At 49.8% G+C, this 20834-nt stretch overlaps 1 protein-coding gene across 1 annotated transcript in view; it reads right to left on the reverse strand.

Moving 5' to 3' along the window:
- The window catches only part of VWA8 (von Willebrand factor A domain containing 8), a 1291603-nt gene that overhangs the window by 444484 nt on the left and 826285 nt on the right, over positions 1-20834 (reverse strand). The window contains exon 28 of the mRNA XM_085621802.1: positions 10319-10457. Coding sequence (XP_085477928.1) covers positions 10319-10457 — 139 coding nt within the window. The remainder of the gene's footprint in view (positions 1-10318; positions 10458-20834) is intronic.

Raw genomic sequence — 20834 nt, forward strand, 5'->3', positions numbered from 1 at the left:
CACATTCTCCTCAAAATACCGTTGCAATGATTTAATCAGGTCAGCACGAATAGTGGGGTCACGCAGGTACCAAGCATTGATTGGGGCTACCCTGCCCTCTCCCCTCGGGAAGACACCCAAGTGCAACAGGAGCGGGGAATGATCTGAAATACCCCGCGCCAGATGGCGCACCTCTCCCACCCTCCCAGCATAGGCCGCAGGGACAAGGACATAATCAAGCCGCGAGAGGCTACCATGGGCACCCGAATGGAAGGTGTACTGCAGCTGGGCGGGATGCTTTAAACGCCAGCAGTCCACCAATCCCAGTGTGTCCAAAAGGCCCGCTAACCACGCCTCTGCCCGGGGGAGGTCCCTAGGGGGATGACGATCCATAGTCCCAGAAGCCACCGCATTGAAATCCCCCCCAACCACCAGAAGCCCCCCCGGGAGGTCAAGGAGGAGGCGTCCCAGATCTGCAAAGGTGGTGGACTGTAGCCCCGGTGGGACGTACACAGAGACAAAGACAACTACCTTGCCCTCCATCCTCCCCACCAAGACAGTGTAGCGTCCCCTCTCATCATGGCGTACCTCGTCTATTTCTAGCGGGAGCGAGGTCTTGATCATGATGCCCACCCCCCGCGAGCCTGATGTGAAGCCCGAGTGGGCCACCAAGCGAAAGCCACGGCGATTCATGGCACAAAAGGAGTTACCAATAAGGTGTGTCTCCTGCAGAAAGACCACATCAGGCGACATCCGTTTCAAATACTGCAGGACCACACCCCGCTTGATCCTATCACCCAGTCCGTTAACATTCCAGGACAACAAAGTCAAATCCCTACCCCCCATCACATAACGAAGCCATCATTTGTCCCCCCCAGAGCATCTCAAAAACAACAATACAATAACGGGTTTGCCTTGCGGTAGAAACGAACCACACCCCACCCCAACCCACCCAACCCAACAGAACTCCCCCCACCCTGCACCCCTGCATGAGCCCGAACAGCCCCCCCAAAGTGCAGTGTGCCTGTCGCCCCATAGATAGGAAAACTAACTAGTCCCCCAGAGGAGGAGGGAGATCCCCCAAGAGACCCCACACGACCTCCACAGGAGGGGAACTTACCCTAACAGTCAATAGTGACAACAACGCAGTCCAGAGCAAGGCCTACCATTAGTCCCTCAGTCCTGATCCGGCGGGCCCTCCCCACCAACCGCACCCCCCCCACCCCCCCGGCCCCGATCTCCGGGCAAAGTGTCTAGCCAGTCCCCGGCCACCTCGGGTCGATCAAAAAAGTGCGTGTGGCCATCCACCTCCACTCTCAGCTTAGCTGGAAAAAGCATCGCATATTTGAGATTCAGGTCCCTTAGGCGACGTTTAACACCGAGAAAGCTCAGTCTCTGCTTTTGGACTGCCGGAGTGAAGTCAGGATAGAAATTGATGTCCATATTGTCAAGTTTGACCGGCCCTTGTAGCCTGGAAGTCTGTAGGATAGCGTCTCTGTCCCGAAAATTGAAGATCCGGGCGATGAGAGGCCTCGGAGGGGCTCCAACCTTAGGCCTACCCCCGGGGACCCTGTGGGCACGCTCCACCGCAAAGAATTTACTCAGCCCCCGAGGCTGGAGATGGGTGAGAACCAGGTCCTCAACAAATAGGTCCGCCGCCTCCGCCTCGCGTCCCTCCGGCACCCCGATAATGCGGACGTTGTTCCTCCGGGCCCGACCCTCGGAATCCTCCAGCCGACGATTCATCAGGGCGCTCGCCTGGCCAAGCCTGCGCACCTCCTGTTGGAGGGCCGCCACGTCCGTTGTGAGGCCCGTGGTAGAGTGGGCCAAAGAGTCGACCCGGTCGTTGGTTTTAGACAAATCAGCCCTCACGAGGCCCACGTCCACGAGGACCGAGTCAATCTTCTGCGCCAGAGTGTCGAAGCGCTGGTCCACCGAGGCCTTCATCTCGGCGATGGCACCCATGACGTCTCGGAGGGTCAGGTCCGTGGGCAGAGCGGAAGCATCAGTCGGGCCCGTAGGGGACCTACGCGGCGCCTCTGGGGATCCCTTCTGGAGGGTGTAGCGGTCCATACTGTTGGATTGCTGGGCCGCGCCACGGCGGGTCGATTTTATCTTAGCCCGATCGCCATCTTGTTTTGTAGACATGGTTTCAATCCCCAAGACGAGTCAATCTCCTCAAGAAAGGGGGGGCCGACAGTCCAGTTCAAGGGGTCCAGGGGGGAGCGACCACCGCTCCGCAGGACGGACCGCAGCTGGCGGACCGGCAGGGCACCCCAGCGAGACCACACCACCGCACACCGCCCCGCAACCCAACCTCGCCTGGCAGCAAGGAGGGCGCAAAAGCGAAAGTGAAAGTACGGGGTACGCGAGTCACCCAGCCTTGCCCGCCGCTGTTGTTCACTTTGTGTCCGGATCGCCCCACCACTCCAGTACGGGGGGCCGGTGTGGAGAAGGCCGCAAACCTCAATCGATGCTCCTGCCGGTGTCCGAGGTCCGATTTAAAAACGGAAAACGGGCGTCACCTCTGCTCGGGCTCACAAATACAGTCCCCTCATATGGGACAGGATTCTGTCAGGATTTATGCAGGAGGTCGCGGAGGTCCTCGGGAGCCTCGCACCTACGCGGCCATCTTGGTTGCGCGCTAGGCTCCTCCATCGGTTTATCACTTTATCAAGATTACCTCAAATCTCTCAGGGGACAGTGAGTCTAGTTAAGATCCCCCTAAATCAGAAAGGTAGTCTTGGCTGCATTATAAAACGCATTCATTCATTCAGTGCAGCACATGGTCCAAGCAAGTTGTGATGTCAGTACGGTTCCTAGGATTTTTTTTCTCCCTCTGAAGGGTATTCTGTTGCACTGGCATATATTTTAAAGTTCCACTGCTAATTTTCTAAAGGTTTTGCAAAGTGGGCGTGTGTAGCTGGTGAAAAGTAGACAGGACAGAGATGAGTTCCTGGGTCTGTTGGACACCACCATGCAAAATGAATACTTCAAACTGCACTAGTTGGCTGCATATGAGTAAAAAAGGATTGAACCACCCATCTATTTTATGAGTCTTTCCAGTAGCAAGATGTTCGATGTTGTGATTGGTATGAGAACCCTACTATACCACTTCTTGAGGGATCTGAAGCCTAACTTGGTCTATCTTGCTTTGAATCATGCAGTTGTGTCAGGTGTGGTAGATATTTTGCTGTACATGTTGCCAAGCAAGGCTTCAGGATTTAATACATTAAGAGATGTTGCAAAACTAGGCTTCAGGATCTATGACACTTAGAGAATCACTTTTAAAACGTCATAGGTCTCCTCAAAAACTCTTCTGTGCCTTGAAGAACAAGTTACTTACCTTCGGTAACGATGTATCTGTAAGAAACATTAGTTAGTTAGATTCCTCACCTTAGAATATCCCCAGGCGTCAGACTGGATCCGGAAGATTTTTCGTCAGCAATACCCCTTGCGCGTCGCTAGGCGTCGTCTGCGGCTCCGCGTCCGTCGTCGGCGTCGGGATGACGTCGTCGGAGTACTTAGACGCCGCCCTCGCGCGCTGACGTCAGTTCTTGTACATAGCCTTCCGCGCCAGGAACGCAGAGCCATGCAAAGACCGACACTGGTGCCAAAAATAAAATCTAGGGGCCTGAAAGGACAACCTTAACCCTAGATGTCAGTTCGCAGAACGGGGAGGATGGGAGGGTCGGTGAGAAATCTAACTAACTAATGTTTCTTACAGATACATCGTTTCCGAAGGTAAGTAACTTGTTCATCTGAAAGAAACACGTTAGTTAGATTCCTCACCTTAGAATAGATACCCAAGCAATACCATCCCCGGTGGTGGGTCTGCGAACCAAGATCACACCAGAAAGTCCTGGAGGACAGAACGGCCAAAGAAGCCATCCCTCCGGACTTGGCTGTCAAGGCAATAATGCCTGGCAAACGTGTGTAGCGAAGCCCACGTCGCCGCCTGACAGATGTCCTGCAAAGGGACTCCCCGTCCCAAGGCAGTAGTAGCCGCCGTGGCCCGAGTAGAATGGGCGCGCAGCCCAACAGGAGGGTCCTTTTTAGCCAAGGAATAGCAAATTTTTATACACAAAACGACCCACCGAGAGATGGTCCGTTTGTGCACAGCTTTCCCCTTCTTAGCGCCCACGTACCCAACAAAAAGCTGGTCGTCCACCCGGAACTGTTTTGTGCGGTCCAGATAAAAGGAGAGCGCACGTTTTGGGTCCAGACGGTGGAGCCTCTCTTCCTCTTTGGAAGGATGCGGAGGCGGAAAGAAGGTGGGCAAGGTGACAGACTGCCCAAGGTGAAATGGAGTCACCACTTTAGGAAGAAAGGAGGGACGAGGCCGAAGGACAACCTTGTCCGGATGAACAGATAGAAAAGGAGGCTTTGAAGATAAAGCCTGGAGCTCACTCACCCGTCTAGCCGAGGTGATGGCTACCAGAAAAGCAGTCTTAAGAGTCAGAAGACGAAGAGGACAATTGTGAAGAGGCTCGAAGGGAGCGCACATCAGGAATGTCAATACCAGATTCAAGTCCCACTGAGGCATTACAAAAGGGACAGGAGGGAACGTGTGTGTGATGCCTTTGAGAAAGCGTGTAACCACAGGGGACTTGAAAAGAGAAGGCTGATCAGGAAGCCGCAAGAAGGCGGAGATGGCAGCAAGATAACCTTTCAGGGTGCCCAGGGCAGAGCCCTGCCGGGCCAGAGAAAGAAGGAAGAGGAGAACCTCAGAAAGAGGGGCGGAAAGGGGATCCACAGCCTTTGCTGTGCACCATGCCACAAATTTGTTCCACCGGCAGGCGTATACCGTCTTTGTGGAGGGACGCCTGGCTGCCAGAATGATATCACAGACTTCAGGAGGCAAGTCAAATGGCATCAACTGCCGCCGCTCAATCTCCACGCATGGAGGTGGAGGCTGGACAGGTTCGGGTGGAGGACCGTCCCCTGCTGCCGCGACAGAAGATCCTCCCGAAGGGGCAGACGTATCGGGGGATCGGTCAACAGACTGAGTAGCTCGGGATACCAGTATCTTCGTGCCCAATCCGGAGCCACCAAGATGACTTGGGCCCGGTCGTGCCTGATCTTCTTCAGCACTCTGGGCAGAAGTGGTATAAGCGGAAAGGCGTACAACAGACCGCAACTCCACTCGTGACGAAAAGCGTCGCCGAGCGAGTGCCGCCTTGGAAATTCCAACGCGCAGAACTGCTGACATTGCGCGTTCTCTTCGGTGGCGAATAGATCTAACCAAGGCTCTCCCCACTGCTGAAAGAGACCTTGCGCCACTTCGGAGTTCAGACGCCATTCGTGATCCATCATGCACCGGCGGCTGAGTTCGTCTGCTCTGGCGTTCAGAGAGCCCGCCAGATGTTGAACCACTAGGGTGACGCCCTGGTGTTCCAGCCACGTCCAGAGGCGCAGAGCCTCCTGACAAAGGGTCCACGACCCCACCCCGCCCTGTTTGTTGCAATACCACATGGCGGTGGTGTTGTCCGTGAACACCTGCACGCCACTTCCCCTGACAGAGGGAAGGAAGGCTTTCAGTGCAAGCCGGATCGCTCTCAACTCCAACAGGTTGATGTGGAGACGAGACTCCGCCGGAGACCAGAGGCCTCTGATCTCCGCCTCTCCCATATGGCCACCCCAACCCAGGAGGGACGCATCCGTCACTACGACATGCTCCGGTTGGGGAAGGGAGAGGCTCTTGCCCTTGACCCACTCGCGGTCCGTGAGCCACCACTGCAACTGCTGTGCAGTGCCCTCCGAGATCAAGACATGGTCGGACAGGTTGCCGTGATGCTGGGCCCACTGAAACTTCAGGTCCCACTGCAGAGCCCGCATGCGCCGCCTGGCGTGATGCACTAGTAGGATGCAGGAGGCCATCAGCCCCAGAAGCCGCAACACTAGCCTGACCGAAACCCGGGATAGAGGCCGAAAGATGGGAATCAGGGCCTGTATATCCCGGACCCGCTGTTCCGGTGGATGGACCCGGAACTGCGCCGAATCGAGAACCGCTCCGATGAAGAGGAGCTTCTGAGAGGGACTCAGGTGTGACTTCGGCACGTTGATGGAAAACCCCAGCAAATGCAGGAGATCCGCCGTAGTCTGGAGGTGGGAGACGACTGCCTGGGGCGAGCCCGCCTTCAACAACCAGTCGTCGAGATAGGGGAAGACTGAAACCCCTGATCTGCGCAGATGAGCTGCGACCACCGCCAACACTTTCGTGAACACCCGAGGGGCACTGGTGAGGCCGAAGGGGAGCACGGTAAACTGAAAGTGCTCTTAGCCCACCGTGAACCGCAGGTAACGCCGGTGGGCCGGCAGGACGGGGATATGGAAATATGCGTCCTGCAAGTCCAACGCTACCATCCAGTCTCCAGGGTCTAGGGCAGCTAAAACCTGAGCCAACGTTAGCATCTTGAACCTGTCCTTTCGGAGGAAGGCATTGACGGTCCGGAGGTCCAAGATAGGGCGTAGGCCCCCCTTGCCCTTCTTGGGAACCAGAAAGTAGTGGGAATAACAACCACGCCCTACTTCTGGACTCGGAACGCGCTCGACGGCCCCCTTGGCCAAGAGAGCCGAAACTTCCTCGCGGAGAAGATTCAAATGATCCCCCGAGATACGGTGGTGCTGCGGTGGCATGGCTGGAGGGGTCGTCTCGAAGGGGAGGGAGTAGCCCCTTCGGACGATTTGCAGCACCCACCTGTCCGATGTTATGGACCGCCAGTGGAGCAGGTGATGGCGAACTCTGCCGCCCACTGGCGTGGTATGGGCCTGAAAGCTCGGACTAGGAGGGCTTTGAGGCGGATGCTGCCGGGGTGGAAGTGGGCTGACCACGTCGGCCTCCATTTCCGCCACGGCGGAAGCCACGTCCGCGACCGCACGCAGGTTGGTTCTGCGGCTGGTGGCTTTGCGGACGTGAGGAGGCGCCCCTTCCTTGGCCACGAAAGGGGCGAAAAGCGGAGGTGTGCGCCCGCGGAGCCGAGAGGCCCAAGGACTTGGCCGTAGCCCGGGAGTCCTTAAAGCGGTTCAGCGCACTGTCCGCCTTCTCACCAAACAGGCGAGTGCCATCAAAGGGCATGTCCATGAGGGTGGTCTGGACATCCCCGGAAAATGACGTGGACCGCATCCAGGCGTGGCGGCGGAGCGCCACCGTGGTTGAAATCGCCCGACCCAGCGAGTCCGTGGTGTCAAGCCCACATCGTATGGCGTGCCGTGCTGCATCCCTCCCATCGGCCAAAGCCTGGGTAAGACGCGTCCGGACCTCCTCCGGACACAGGGGCAGCACGTCCTCCACCGTATCCCACAGGGAATGGGAATAACGGTCCAAGAGACAGGCGGTATTTAAGGACCGCAGGCCCAAACTAAGGGACGAGAACAGTTTCTTGCCAAACTGCTCGAGTCTCTTGGAATCCCGGTCCGGCGGAGCGGTCGGGAAGGAGGATTGGGAGGTAGAGGCCTGGATAACCAGACTCTCGGGGGTGGGGTGTTGGGACAGGAAACTGGGGTCGCCTGGAGATGGGCGGTGGCGCCTGGCAACGTTCCTATCCACAGGAGGAACTGTGGAGGGCTTGGACCAGGTGCCCTGCAGAACGTCAGTGAGGGCCTCGTTGAACGGCAGCAGAGGCTCAGTGGAGCTTGCTGAGGTTTGAAGCACCTCAGTGAGGATGTTAGTCCTCACAGCCACGGCAGGCAACTCGAGCCCAAGGGCCTCGGCCGCCTTGCGCAGCACCACAGAAAATGCTGCACCCTCCTCCGAAGCCACGGTCGGAGGAGAAGTGAATCCAGTGTCTGGCGAGGTGTCCAGCCCACTGGCCTCCCCCAGTTCATCTGCCCAGTCCTGAGAAAGCTGTGACTGAACAGCCATAGGGTCCTCGAACCCCTCCCAGTCGCCCCCTTCTTCCGATTCCTGATAAACAGGAGGAATGATCGGAACCGGACTGTAGAGATGGTAGGACTCAAGCGGCGTCGGATGCGGCGTCGGTCGACGCCGCTGCGGCGCCGGGTCCGGATGAGGGCTAAACTGGGGTGTCGGCGCCAAAGGCGTCGGCGGCGCCGGAGGTGTAGGCGTGTGCGCCGGCGGCGCCGGTGACGGCGTCGGTGGTTCAGGCGTCGGCGCCGGTGGAGGAGTGACTAGGTCAACCGGCGTCGACTGGGGCCCAGGCATGGGCCCCGCGGGGACCTGCGGCGTCGAGACCGGAGTCGTCGACGGCGCCGGGGCCGGAGCCGCCGGCAGGCAAGATCGCCCAGTCGAGTCCGCGGGGCCCGAAGGCGCGCCAGCGGGCGTCGACGGCGGGGCCAGGCTCCTCATGGCCAAGAGGAAGGCACTGATCTCCGCCGGCGCCGCGTCAGTCCCAGGGACCGGAAGGTATGGGGGCGGACGCGGCCCCTGCGGCTCCGCCGGAGCCGCGGGGGTGGAACCACCCTGACCCTCGGCCGAGTCGCGCGACCGGCGAGGGGAGTCCGAAGAGCGGTGTCGCCTCTTGGACTTCTTTGAGCGTTTGGACTTACCCGACGACTTGGAGCCGGACGATCGATGGCGTCGGCTAGGGCTCCGCGAGCGATCCTTGGACCTCCTCCTGGACCGGGATCGCGCACGACGCGGAGCCGAGTGGCGAAGCTCGAGAAGCTTGCGGGACCGCTCCCGCCTAGCCTTCGAAGTCAGGGCCTGGCAGTCGTTGCACGACTCCGCGTCGTGGTCGGGGCCTAAGCAGTAGAGGCACCGGCGGTGGTGATCGGTCACCGACATCAGTCGATGGCAATCCTCGCAAGCCTTGAACCCAGGCATCCTACCGGCACCAGATGTCGACAGACAAGGATCAAAAATGATCAAAAAAGATTTAGTCAAAAAAGACTAAAAGGGGTAGCTCTCCCGGATCTGCGCTTACTGGCGCGGAAAAAAGAAGAACTGACGTCAGCGCGCGAGGGCGGCGTCTAAGTACTCCGACGACGTCATCCCGGCGCACGACGCCGACGACGGACGCGGAGCCGCAGACGACGCCTAGCGACGCGCAAGGGGTATTGCTGACGAAAAATCTTCCGGATCCAGTCTGACGCCTGGGGATATTCTAAGGTGAGGAATCTAACTAACGTGTTTCTTTCAGATGTTAGTAGCAGAGATGGGTGGCAGATCCCTTTTGCTATAGGAAGTGGGATGGTACAGAAGGTTTGAGAGTTGAAAGGAGGTGAGAAATTAATTTAATAAGATCTGCAGTTCCAGCACAATGTTGTGTGGGCATGCTATCAATGTAGCCCTTGTTGGTATTTGGTCAGATCAATTGATCCACATTTTTAAATTTGCCAACTTTCTTGTGGTATATCAGGGAGTCTTTAGACCACTGATGTGATGAACCACGGTTAGGATTAATTAGCAGCTGGTCACTAGCCACTAGAACACTGAATAATATGTGCTGAGAATTCAACTCACCCACATCTCTTTTTGTCCTTTCTGTTGGGAGATTTTGAATCCTTGGGAGAGAGTAACATTGAGGATGGAGACTGAGTGGTCTCCAAAACAGAACAGGCTTCTGTTAGGCAGCCGATATGCAGCTGCTTTTTTGGTTAGTAGGTGTGTTTCTGAAATGAATGAATATTAATAAAACAATCTTAGGTGGAGGCTGGTTGCCATTAAGAAGCTGGAGTGGAGTGGAGTGTGACAGGGCATTAAGGCTGTGAGATCGCTCTCCATGAAGTTTGGTATGTTCATCATAAAGTTGAGAGAGAACACCACAGCTCTCAAACTGTTACACAAAATAATTTTGATTCATAGAAAAAACAAGAACAGAGGCAACACCTTGCCTTAACTCCTTCTCAAAACAGCCACCAAATAGTTGAACTAGTGGCCAGATTCCTCTGGTAAACATGCACTGATGTGCAGTTCTTAGATGTTGATATTCAAAGCAGAAAGTGGCAGGGAGTTCCTCTGAAATGATTACACGTGTTATCTGATTGTTTTAAAAGAGTACAATGGGAGGCCAATCTTCAGCAACTGTTGCAAATCCCAAATGCTGTGTTAGCTTCTCAACAAAACTGCTCACTCTGCTTTTATGTGATATCCTCTTCTTCTTCAAATTCTTTTGGGGATTCTCATCGGGCAGGATAAGGGAAAATGGATTTCATTAATACCAACAGAGTATTTTAGTTCAAACTTGTCTCTAGAGTTAATGCTATAGTGCTTCGTAAAGGACATATGGCATGCGTCCTATTTTCCAAATTCTTGTTCTTCAATTTTCTCAATTAGCTTGTTTTAGCATTGATATGCTGCAATTAATCCGGCTCAGTTGTACTGGTTCAGTGCAGACAGGTGAATTAAAAAACTAGGTCTGGTTCAAACTTCACATACCTTGAGCAACGGTAACATCACAGACTATGTTCACCTCGTTTATGGGTAAGCTCCAGAAAGCAAGCTCTTCTGTGAAACTGAGGGACCTCGCTTCGTGACGTTCAAGTGGAAATCCCTGAACATTTAAATGCACAGGACCCTAAACGAAAAACATAACAGATTATGATGAAGTACCAACCCAACTCTCACTCAAGCTACCAAAAATCTATGATGTTCTGATTGGAGAGGTCAGTTCACCAGAATGCATAACCGTGGTGCATCTCAATTCAATTGGACATTCCATTTCACATATACTCTGGACCTTAAACATACAACAAGTTAAAATATAAAGACATTCAGTAAACATGTTAAAGTAAATTTCACAATACAATAAAAACATTCACTGGCCTGGTCTTTTCTTTCGCTTTTCAATGGGGTAAAACAAAACAATATTAGGCACCATTAGTGTTAAGCATTATTGTTGTTGCTCACTGTCCCAGGCCATCAGATACTGGGTCACTGCCATTAAAAGCCCAAGACTTGCTTTGCATATGTGACTTTCCAAATATATATAGGGTGAAAAGTCAAAGCTTACTTAAGTGGTGGAAGGGCAGGGCAGTAAAAACAAGTTAGAACAAAACAAGCATCGTGCTCTTAACTCTTTTGAGAGTTCAGTAGAATATTCTGGCCTGTCTGCTCTTTTACTTCGTTCCAACTGCATCTCGAGACAGGCAACAAGATACATCAGTGGGTTCTGCAAAAAACACCAATGCCTCTTGACTCCATGATGGGTCGAACCCCAGAAAACAATTAAAGGGACCCAATCCACAGGCACGCAATCACGGATTGCCAGTTCTGTGTGCATGAGAGGGCTGGAAAATGGGTGAACACCTCAAGGAGGTTCTATTCAAAGTAAGGAGCCTACACCTCAATTTATAATGGCTGCAGTCAATATTTTGGTCAACCACAGGACTAATATCACCTACTGAAAACAGGTCCATCCACCTGGATTGATGAAAATCTTAGTTTAGGGTCAGGATGACACTTAGACTTTAGAAATGTTTAAATTGAGAACCATTTGAAAAATGATCCAAAAACGGTCCAATGTTTAGCTTCACTACACACTGATTGTCCAACAAGAGGGCCAGAAAACATAGCAAGGGGTTACTCAATATGACAGGGATGTAGCGGAGTCACATGCTCAGCAAGCACCGGGCCACAGGTCCACCAACGTTTACTTCTAGCCTCAGGTTGGGAGATGTGCTCGGTCTTTGGATAACACAGTTAAGCAAGCTTAAAAGGTAGAGTGACTGCTCAAGATCACCTACAGAACTGGGATCTTGTGTTTGGTCCTGGTCAGAAGGGCTGTAGGTCCTTGTCACTCCTCTGCTATCTCTTCTTTTAGTCAGTTCTCCAACCCAGGCTGCAGGCTCAGCCCAGGGCCAGCTCCACTCACATGAGAACAGCTCTTATTCTTCTTCCAGCAAGACAGCTTAGCTTCAGTAGTTTCTTCGGTCCATCATACATGGTCTCAGTCAAGGGTAGACAGGCAACATGCCATGGCAACCATTCATCCTCAGCGGTCCTGTAGAGCTCCTTCTGACAGCCTAGAGAGATATTAGGTACCCATTGCTGATGCCAGGATTTATCTGAAGCCCAGGGCATCGGCAGAAAGTGAGTGTCCAATCAAGGGTTATGCAGTGAACAATTCTGCAGGCTTCTTAACAGGTTTCCCTACTAAGAGAGAGGATTGATAATGGAGGGGACAACAGATGTCCTGTGAAATGTGTATTGGTCATTTTTATCCAGACATCTGAAATGCTACCGTAGAACTTAATGGTTAAAGACTCAGGGGCTCTTGCTAGGTAGAAAAAAGCCCCATGTGGATTTTCTCTCTCTTTTTGTGAAATAATTATTTATTGTGACTTTCTAAGTATACAAAAGTGGAACCCAAACACCATAGCCACAAATTGTTTGGACTATTTTTCATACTAAAATAAGGTAAAGGTATCAATGAGGAACTACAAAAGTACCACCCATTTGAACTCATCAGTAGCAAGCCAATCCCACTCTTTCCCCCATAACGGCGGAGATTCAGACACAGACAAAGGGGATATAAAAGGAAGGTTCTAGGCTCCCCTGCACACAGGCAGCATACCCAGCACCACAATGTCTAATCTGCTCCTATATGTGAAATGAGAAACTGCAGAGGTGGAGCAACAAGGCGGTGTCACATTAATAGGATTGGCTGAGATGCAGTGTTGTCACATACATGTACAGTGACATCAAACACATATCAAGTAACCACCTAGGGCACCAAAAAATGAATGGTCACCTAAGCACTAAATAGGGACACATCCTGCAGTTGGACCAAGTGCACTGTTGTTCAGCAAACTAATGAGGGAAACAACCTTTCACCTCACATACCCTGTAACTCCTATCAGTAAGGGCAGAGTTAACATCAATCCCACTGTCAAATGCAATCAAAAAAGGAGGTTGAAGGATGCTGTGAAAGGCTGGAACTGGAAGGCTAGGAGGGAGGGCTGTAAGGAAGGACAGAAGGGGGCAGGGCAATGGAAGGTACTGCATCCATATAAAAGACGTCTGCATCCTATTTTAGTAATCTAGTACTGTAGGCAGTAAAGAAATCCAGGATCCCAAGTTAGTAGAAAGTAGCACTCAAGCCTAGCGAAGGGACGGTGGGGTGAACCTAATCCTACAAATGCCAGGTATTAGGTGAAGGAACAGCTATAAGGTGTCCGAACACTCAGGAGTATCATCAAGAAAATGTTTCCATGTTACTAGAAAGGTAGACTTTTGGTCATTGAGTCCATATAAGCTGCAAGCATGCCCCGCTGTCACCAGCATTTCTGCAAACCACTCTGAAGGAGTCGGTTCCAATGATGTTTTCCAACATCTTGAAATTGATATTTTCCCTACTTCCAGGAACAGAGCAATCCATCTCCTTTTGAGTACAGTCACATCTGGAATAGAGACATTTCATGAAAGTGAACCAGTAACTGGCAAGTTTGACCCAGACAACCCTACAATTGTGGCCTAGATCTGGGGCCACTAATGCAACAAAACTGGTCATGACCATAGAATATTGATTATGCTGCTTGCAATCCATCTGCTGATTTCTCCAACAACAGGAATATAGGCTAGGATTAGGTGGTGTAAATCAGTGCTACTTGTGCAGGGTTTTAAAATAACTGTACTTCAACCTGACCTATAAGAGTCCTTTATCATCAAACATCAGGATATCAAATTTGTCATCAATTAATTGCATCAATAGTTTATACTGACAGTGAGACGTGAGGGCAGTTGCTTTCTTGTATAAGGAGACATCAAAAATCAGCCGTACAGCCCAGAGACACTATAAAATTGATCCAAAACACGGAAATAAGAGTGGATCTGTCTTGAATCCTGCGTACCCAGTGCTGAATTTGGTTTTAAACCAGCACAGTGACAGATAGGTTTACATTTCCATCACTGAAAAAGGGGTAGACCATATTTAAATGACAACACATGGAAACGTGTCAGTATTTTATCTGATAGCGTGTCTTAAGGGGGTTTATGTGCTGGGAGCAATGCCTATTTGGCTGAATGGATGGTAGGATTATAGCCCCCTGCAGGGTCCTTCTACTTCCCATAGGTATGGCACATGCACCATCGACAGATAGCAATCATATCTCAATGCTCACCCATATTGATTTGTAGGTGCAAGTTTGATGCAGTCTTCAGCCGAATGTCAACTGGTGAGCCAGACAATACAATCCTATATTCAACAGGTGAAGGCCCCAGATTTCACAAACACATACAGTTTGGGAGACTGAGCCTGGGAATTGAGGCACCCCAGATTAGTTTTTTGATCAGTGTTTTAATTTCAGCCAAAAGAGTCCAAGAGATTAGTAGAGGAAATATTACAAACACATATTTGAACCTTGACGCTATATTAATTTTTAGTCTACACTTTGCCTCAGAGTCATTATTGCAAACCGGACCACCTAAGGAAGATAAGAGGGAGCTTTTTGTAATAAAGGGGATACATTGTCTGGCATTAGCTCATGTTTTTGCAATTCACTTAAAGAAGAGATCCTCCACTAACGAGACCCTAGGGAATTTTGTTATGGGGCAGTGCCTCAGTTCTGGGCCAGGTTATACGTTGTCCAGAGAACACCAACAATTTGAATATTAAACCAAAACGAGAGGAATGAGGAATTTGGTTGGGGGAGCATAGTGACATCTGCTTATATAAATATAATTCCTGTTTTCTCTTTGGGATATTGATGACTGCAATTTCCTTAGACAGTTAGATTTTAGCTATCAACGGATCTAGACCAAGGAGAAATAGTGGTGGGGAAAGGTTACCCTCAGACCTAGTCCCTCTATTAATTGAAAAGTATTTGGAGAAGAACTACCGTAATTAATTTGTAACGTCGCTTCTATGCACAGCCATTTAACTTTTTTGGTAAAGTCAGGGCTCAATCCCGCTCCTTTTAGAGTCCTACTTAGCACACTCAATTGCCTTTTCTGCATCTAATCAGATAAGGAGTTTGTCATTGTGGTCATTTTGGACAAACCACATTAGGTGTAAGAATGTTCATATATTACCCACGAGGACCTACCACATACAAACCCAACATGGTTTTCATGTATGTAAGGAGAATAGTGCTCTCAACCTGATGACCAAGACTCTAGTCAAGATTTTGATATCTATATTCAATAGGAGCACCATGCTATAATTGGTGTAACTGAGAGGGTTCTTGCCAGGTTTGGGGAAGAGTGAGATATTGGCTCGGTTGAATTCAGGATCCAGGCGTCTCATTGATTCGGCCTCCTGGAATACTTTAAACAAACCTTTGGGTTGTTAGATCAACATAAAACTCGTCTAGAAAGTAATCATCCGCCAAGGCCTTGGTAGAAGTCATTAAATTAATAGCCTCAGCAATTTATTCCTTGGAGATGCTGCCTTCTAGCACAGCATTGGCTTCACCTGTAAGTTTTGGTAAAGATATACCGGCCAGGAAGGAGAACTTGAGGTCTCGAGTCAGTAACTGGTCAGAGTCATATATTCTTCCACAATTTCAATTTCTTCCACATCTTTATTTGAATGTGAAATTAGAATGCCCCAGCGACTACGAATTATTGTAATTGCAAACAATGACTCCTGCTCCCAAAGCTGGGTGGCAAGCAGTCTACCTACCTTCTTCACAAACGTCGCACATTACAGATTTTTCATGAGGTTGGGAGTTGTATTTCACTTCATTGCAAGGTCTGTAATCTCCCTTTCCAGGTTCCGGGTGTCAGTTCGGTCATCAGTTGACACACTGCTGAATCCCTCATCATTGTGCCCCTAATAAGGGTGTCTGAATAGATATCACAGAACACAGAATAAAGGAACATTCTCTGCAGTTTCTTTTTGTCTTCCACAATCTCATAGCTGAAGATGTTTATGCACCACCGTTTGGCCTGACGGGCATAAAGGCTCAGATCTATATGCAAAAGAACTGGGAGTGATTAGAGACACTGCCCACAAGAATTACACTGGTTAGCACACACTGTAAGGAGTTTGCAGAAAGTAAACTATACATATACATGTGCTTTGCATAGAGGACGTAAAAGTACACTCTTTCTCCCAGGGTGAAAAACCTCCAGATAGCAGTCAGTAAATGGTCCCCATTAAGTCCCTGAGAAAGCCTCTGTCTCAACAGGTACCATCATCAGGGCTGTCAGATCTCACAATGACTGGGTCTACTGTACTATTCCAGTCTCCCCCCAGGAATGTCTTTGGACATGGAATCTTCCATTAGAAGAGTCCATGAGAGTACGCAGATTCTACAACCAACATCTTTTCCTGCAGTGATATCTTGCAAGCGCAGAAGTCTCAACCAGAACTGACCACACTAGACCTTCATAACAGAGAAAGCTAGTGTTTGTCTATCAGAATCGTCACCCCAGCCTTCATTTATGGTGACGTGGTTGATGAGGATTCCAAACTCAATCTATTACACACAAAGAGGACCTTACCCACCCTGTTCCTCTTGAGTATCGTGGATTCAGAAGCAAGAGCTAGGCATCCTGAACTAGAAATATTTCAGGCCACTTAGTGGCCTTGTAGTTAAGGACTTTCTTGCACTTCATGTAGGGAGTGAACACATTCCCATTAAGCGATAGAATTGGAAAGTCTATGGGATTAGCCAAGTTCTACATACAAGGAATCTCTTCTGACATAATAAAGGTATGTGTTCAAATTGTACCAGGGGTTTAAATACAGCATAAGCTTAAGGACAAAAGATAGGTCACACAGGAGCCATATCACGCTGAGGAAAAGATAGTTTTATCTAAATCACAGTGATCCGACGCTGCAATTAATTTACTGAAGGCATGTTTTCATTTACTTTAGGATTTGCAGGTGTTACATCATCATTCATTATCACTTTTGCCGATATGGGAACCTCATTCGTTGCAATGAGCAGTCTCTTTAGGGGCTGGGCTTGCACGTCAATAACAATTCACTAAGTGTCACTAGCTCAAATGACCCTCTAAACATGAAAACTCAGTATATATGTTTGTGTTCAGTCAGAAATAAGCAATACAAATGTAAAGTGTTTTAGTGGTGAGATTAAACCAAACAACAAAATAATTAATTAGTGCTGCTTGTGCCTCAGAAAGTGTCCTATCAACATGAAGCTCTGGGAACCCTGGCTGTGCTATGGCCACGTGATGTAGTCAGTGATATATCGGCAATGCAGAGAAGTGCAGAAGAGTCATTTCACTTGTCAAATAGACCAACTACATTTCACAAATGTCTGACTTTAGTAGTTTCAGGCACTCAAGCTTATTAACTCAAACATCATTGCTAAACACATAAATATCCTAAAATAATTACTTGTACCGGGAGCCATTTTCTAAACAATGTTTTGAGGACAAATGTCCTGTCTTGTGTAGTCTGATGTACCACTCCATGCTTTTTTCCATTATTCAGGATTCTTGTGTTTTGATTGCCATTCCAGCCCCCTACAAGCATTTGATTTTGAATTTACTTGCATTGTATGGTGCACAAAGGCTTTTATTTGTTTACATGACATGGACCAAGACAGATCCAGTAGAACAGTCACTTACCAGAGAGTCAACACTCACCCAAAGAGTGTGCCCATGGCCAGGTTGAAAACTGCACACCCACTACAAAGAGATGGACTCCTTGGTGTAGAAACAGCAGTCCCAGGCGCTGCACTTGTGTGGCCAGAGAATGACTGGATTTCAATCCACAAACTGGAGTGACAGTACTCCTGTAGCTGGTTGACATAGAGTTGTGGACCACCAAAAAGAAAAGTAATGCATTTGACAAGATTGTCCGCTTCAAACATTTTGGTGCCAACTTTAAATTTGGGTGGTGAGTTGGTCAAAGTCCAACTGCCAATGTACTGGATATAAGTTGTCTCCTTGACACGATTTTTTCTTGGAAGAGCTCTACATGCCTACGTGGAGGAATGCTAGGGCCAGAGGCAGAATCTTTGGGCTTTTCACCTGGAAGATAATTACCAGAGCCCTGATCTTATCAAGAAACCAGTTGCTGCAAACTGAAGCAGAGAGGTAAGAGATTGTCTGGCAGGTTGGAAACCGTCATCGCTTCAGGACAGAAGCCCAGGTTCACCCGATACTGTTCTGTTGGGAGCACTTTCAGTTCATGGAATACTGTCGACAATAAAGACAAGTGCTGGCTGCCCAGCCCACCTAAGAGTTCCCTGAGCAAAGAGTAAGTCCCTCTTTTTTGCATATAACCTCATATCTAATCTGCTTTGGGCTCCTGCACCCACAACCCTGAACGAAGGAGTCACTCTGTGCACTTAACAAGCTGTATGAGAACTGTACTTAGAGCCATTTGCATGTGTTAGATGCCACACACTGGGCTTTGGCTAAATTCAGTTTTTATAAACATTGAATCAGTGTCACCCTCACATTCACTCTTCAGTCTAGTCATACAGATTCCAGCAGTACTTTTCTCTGAGTATTGAATGTGCAAGGAGACATCCTGTTGTAATTAAGCAGAGTTCCTTTATTTTCACTATGGCCATGTTTCTGTCAGAAAAAGATTACTATTGACTGGATATTATGGTAATTATATTAAACTATGCGTTCTACTACACCCTACCCTCTAAGAATAAAACTTGGCTGGTCCACCTCACTACCCACTGAAAGTCAGAGTCTGAAGAGAAGTGTCTCGGCAATTCAGTGAGCTTTCAGCAGTGTCAGGCTCTTCAGCGAACAGCAATACTTGGATGGTGTCAGCCCCACTTCAGGGGGCTTGGGTCAAGCAGGGGCTACTGATCCTTAACTGTGTTGGTTCGGGTTGTATGTCTCTGGTGTCTTGGGGTCCGTCCTACTATGGCCCTGCAAACTGGGTCAAATGCACTTTTCCACACTGGACTCTCAGGGTAGCGAGGGTGAGCAGTCAACGGCTTCTCAGGGAAGTAGTGTGAGTGACACAGACTCAGAACTCAAACATTTAAGCAAGAGGCAGTAATTCACTGCTCAGCCCAATGCATGTCTGAATAAAAAGAGAACTACTTTGATGTCACAACAAAACAAAATATTATTCACATTAATGGGGATTCAGCTAAAGGTAGGTTCTATAGGTTCTAGATAGACAAGTACCACAAAGCATTTTGTGGCCTAACACAGCTACAATGGTGCCCCCAATATCAACGTTGTCATAACAGTGATAAAATGATTGTAGGCAATAATCAGGAACAGGTGCAAGCATACTATCGAGCTGTGCAAGCAACTACCATATTGGGTAACCCACAGGTCAGTTCGTTCAGATCTAAAGAAAAAGGGTTCACGCCAGCAAGACACAGTCTTTTGCTCTCAGGCCCTATGTTACCTTTTCGCTGGGATGCAGCACAGAGATTAATGGTGTGTTTGCTGCAGTCACACTGACATTGTCGCCAATGAATAGCGTGTCCGGCCTAGTCAGCGGGTGCCTGTCTTTGGCAGTTGCTGGCTACGAGCTGTGGAGAAGGCACAGTGTGGAGACATTGCTTCTTGCACAGTACACGGCTCGTTAAGACAGTGGCAGCATAAGTCCACCCAGGCAGCTGCAGAGATACTGGACAGCACGCTGTTGCTCAGGTTTGCCCATGCTTCATGCAGTTCGCAACATGAACCATGCAGGGAGGCAGGATGAACTGTAAAAGCACAGATTAGTGCCAGCTTCACTCCTGGTGCAAATTGGATCTTCCAGGTGCTCCACAAGCCGGGAACATTGCTGGCCTTCTACTCCTTGACAGTCTCTCTTTCAATGTTATGTTATGTTAATTTGGATTTATTGAGCGCTTAATACCGGAAGGTCTCTAAGCGCTGCAAGAAGAGTAGCGATGGATCCAGGCAGTACAGTGACAGTTACGCCCAGGCTTCTATGAACAGAATGGTTTTTAGTTGCTTTCTGAAGGGAATAAGGCGGCTTTACGCACGGAGTTGGCTTGGCAGCCCGTCCCAGAGAGTGGGAAGGAGGGAGGAGAAAGCTCTCCCTCCTTTGGTGACGTAGTTGAAGCGTGGGCAATGTAGGAGGCTCCCTGTGGAGGACCTGAGTGAGCGCCCTGGCACGTATATCGCAAGTCTTTGTTTGATGTATGTTGGGGCTTGGCCGTAGATAGCTTTATGAACGATACAAAGGCTTTTAAATTTAGCCCTTTGTTTTATGGGCAGCCAGTGGAGGCGTTGCAGGAGGTGCGAGGCTCGCGTGTGCCTAGGTAGTTTGAAGATGAGCCTGGTGGCGTCATTCATAGCTATCTGGAGTTTTCCCACTAGGGAGTCTGGTAGTCCAATATACAGTGAATTGGCATAGTCAAGGCGGGCCAGGATCATGGCAGACACAACAGTTCTCATGGTGGAGAATGAGAGAATAGGGGAGAGTCTCCTTAGTAGCCGGAGTAGGCCCACACAGGTGCCGAATACCGTGGAGACTTGATTGGCCAGTGTAAGTTTGGCGTCCACTTTGATTCCCAGACTTTTAACCACTGGGACCGGGAGTGGGGCGTCGCCCAACTCCTGAGGCCAGTAGAGGGAGTTCCAGGGTTTGTGGTCATCCATCATGGCTTGGACTTCAGTTTTGTCAGGGTTAATCTTAAGTGAGTTGGCCATCATCCAGTTGACCATGAAGCGTAGGATCTCTTTTGCCCGGGATTGTGCTTGAGGGGAGTTATCAATCTGAAGGATGATCTGTGTATCGTCTGCATAATTGAAGATTTGGCACTCCATAGCCGTGAGGGCATTGATTAAAGGACTGAGGTAAATGTTAAAAAGGAGGGGTGAGAGTGCAGACCCTTGTGGGACTCCGCAGGGAATAGATCCCTTCTCTGAGACCCAGTCGCCCATCTGAATTCTTTGGGCGTGGTTGGTCAAGAATGATGTGATCCATTGTAAGACAGATCCCCCAATTCCAATTGTTCATATTCTTTCCAGGAGTAAGGCGTGGTTGACCGTGTCGAACGCTGCCGGCAGGTCGAGGAGGACCAGCACACAGGGTTTTTTG

This window comes from Triturus cristatus, chromosome 8, assembly GCF_964204655.1.
Source record: "Triturus cristatus chromosome 8, aTriCri1.1, whole genome shotgun sequence".
NCBI lineage: Eukaryota > Metazoa > Chordata > Amphibia > Caudata > Salamandridae > Triturus > Triturus cristatus.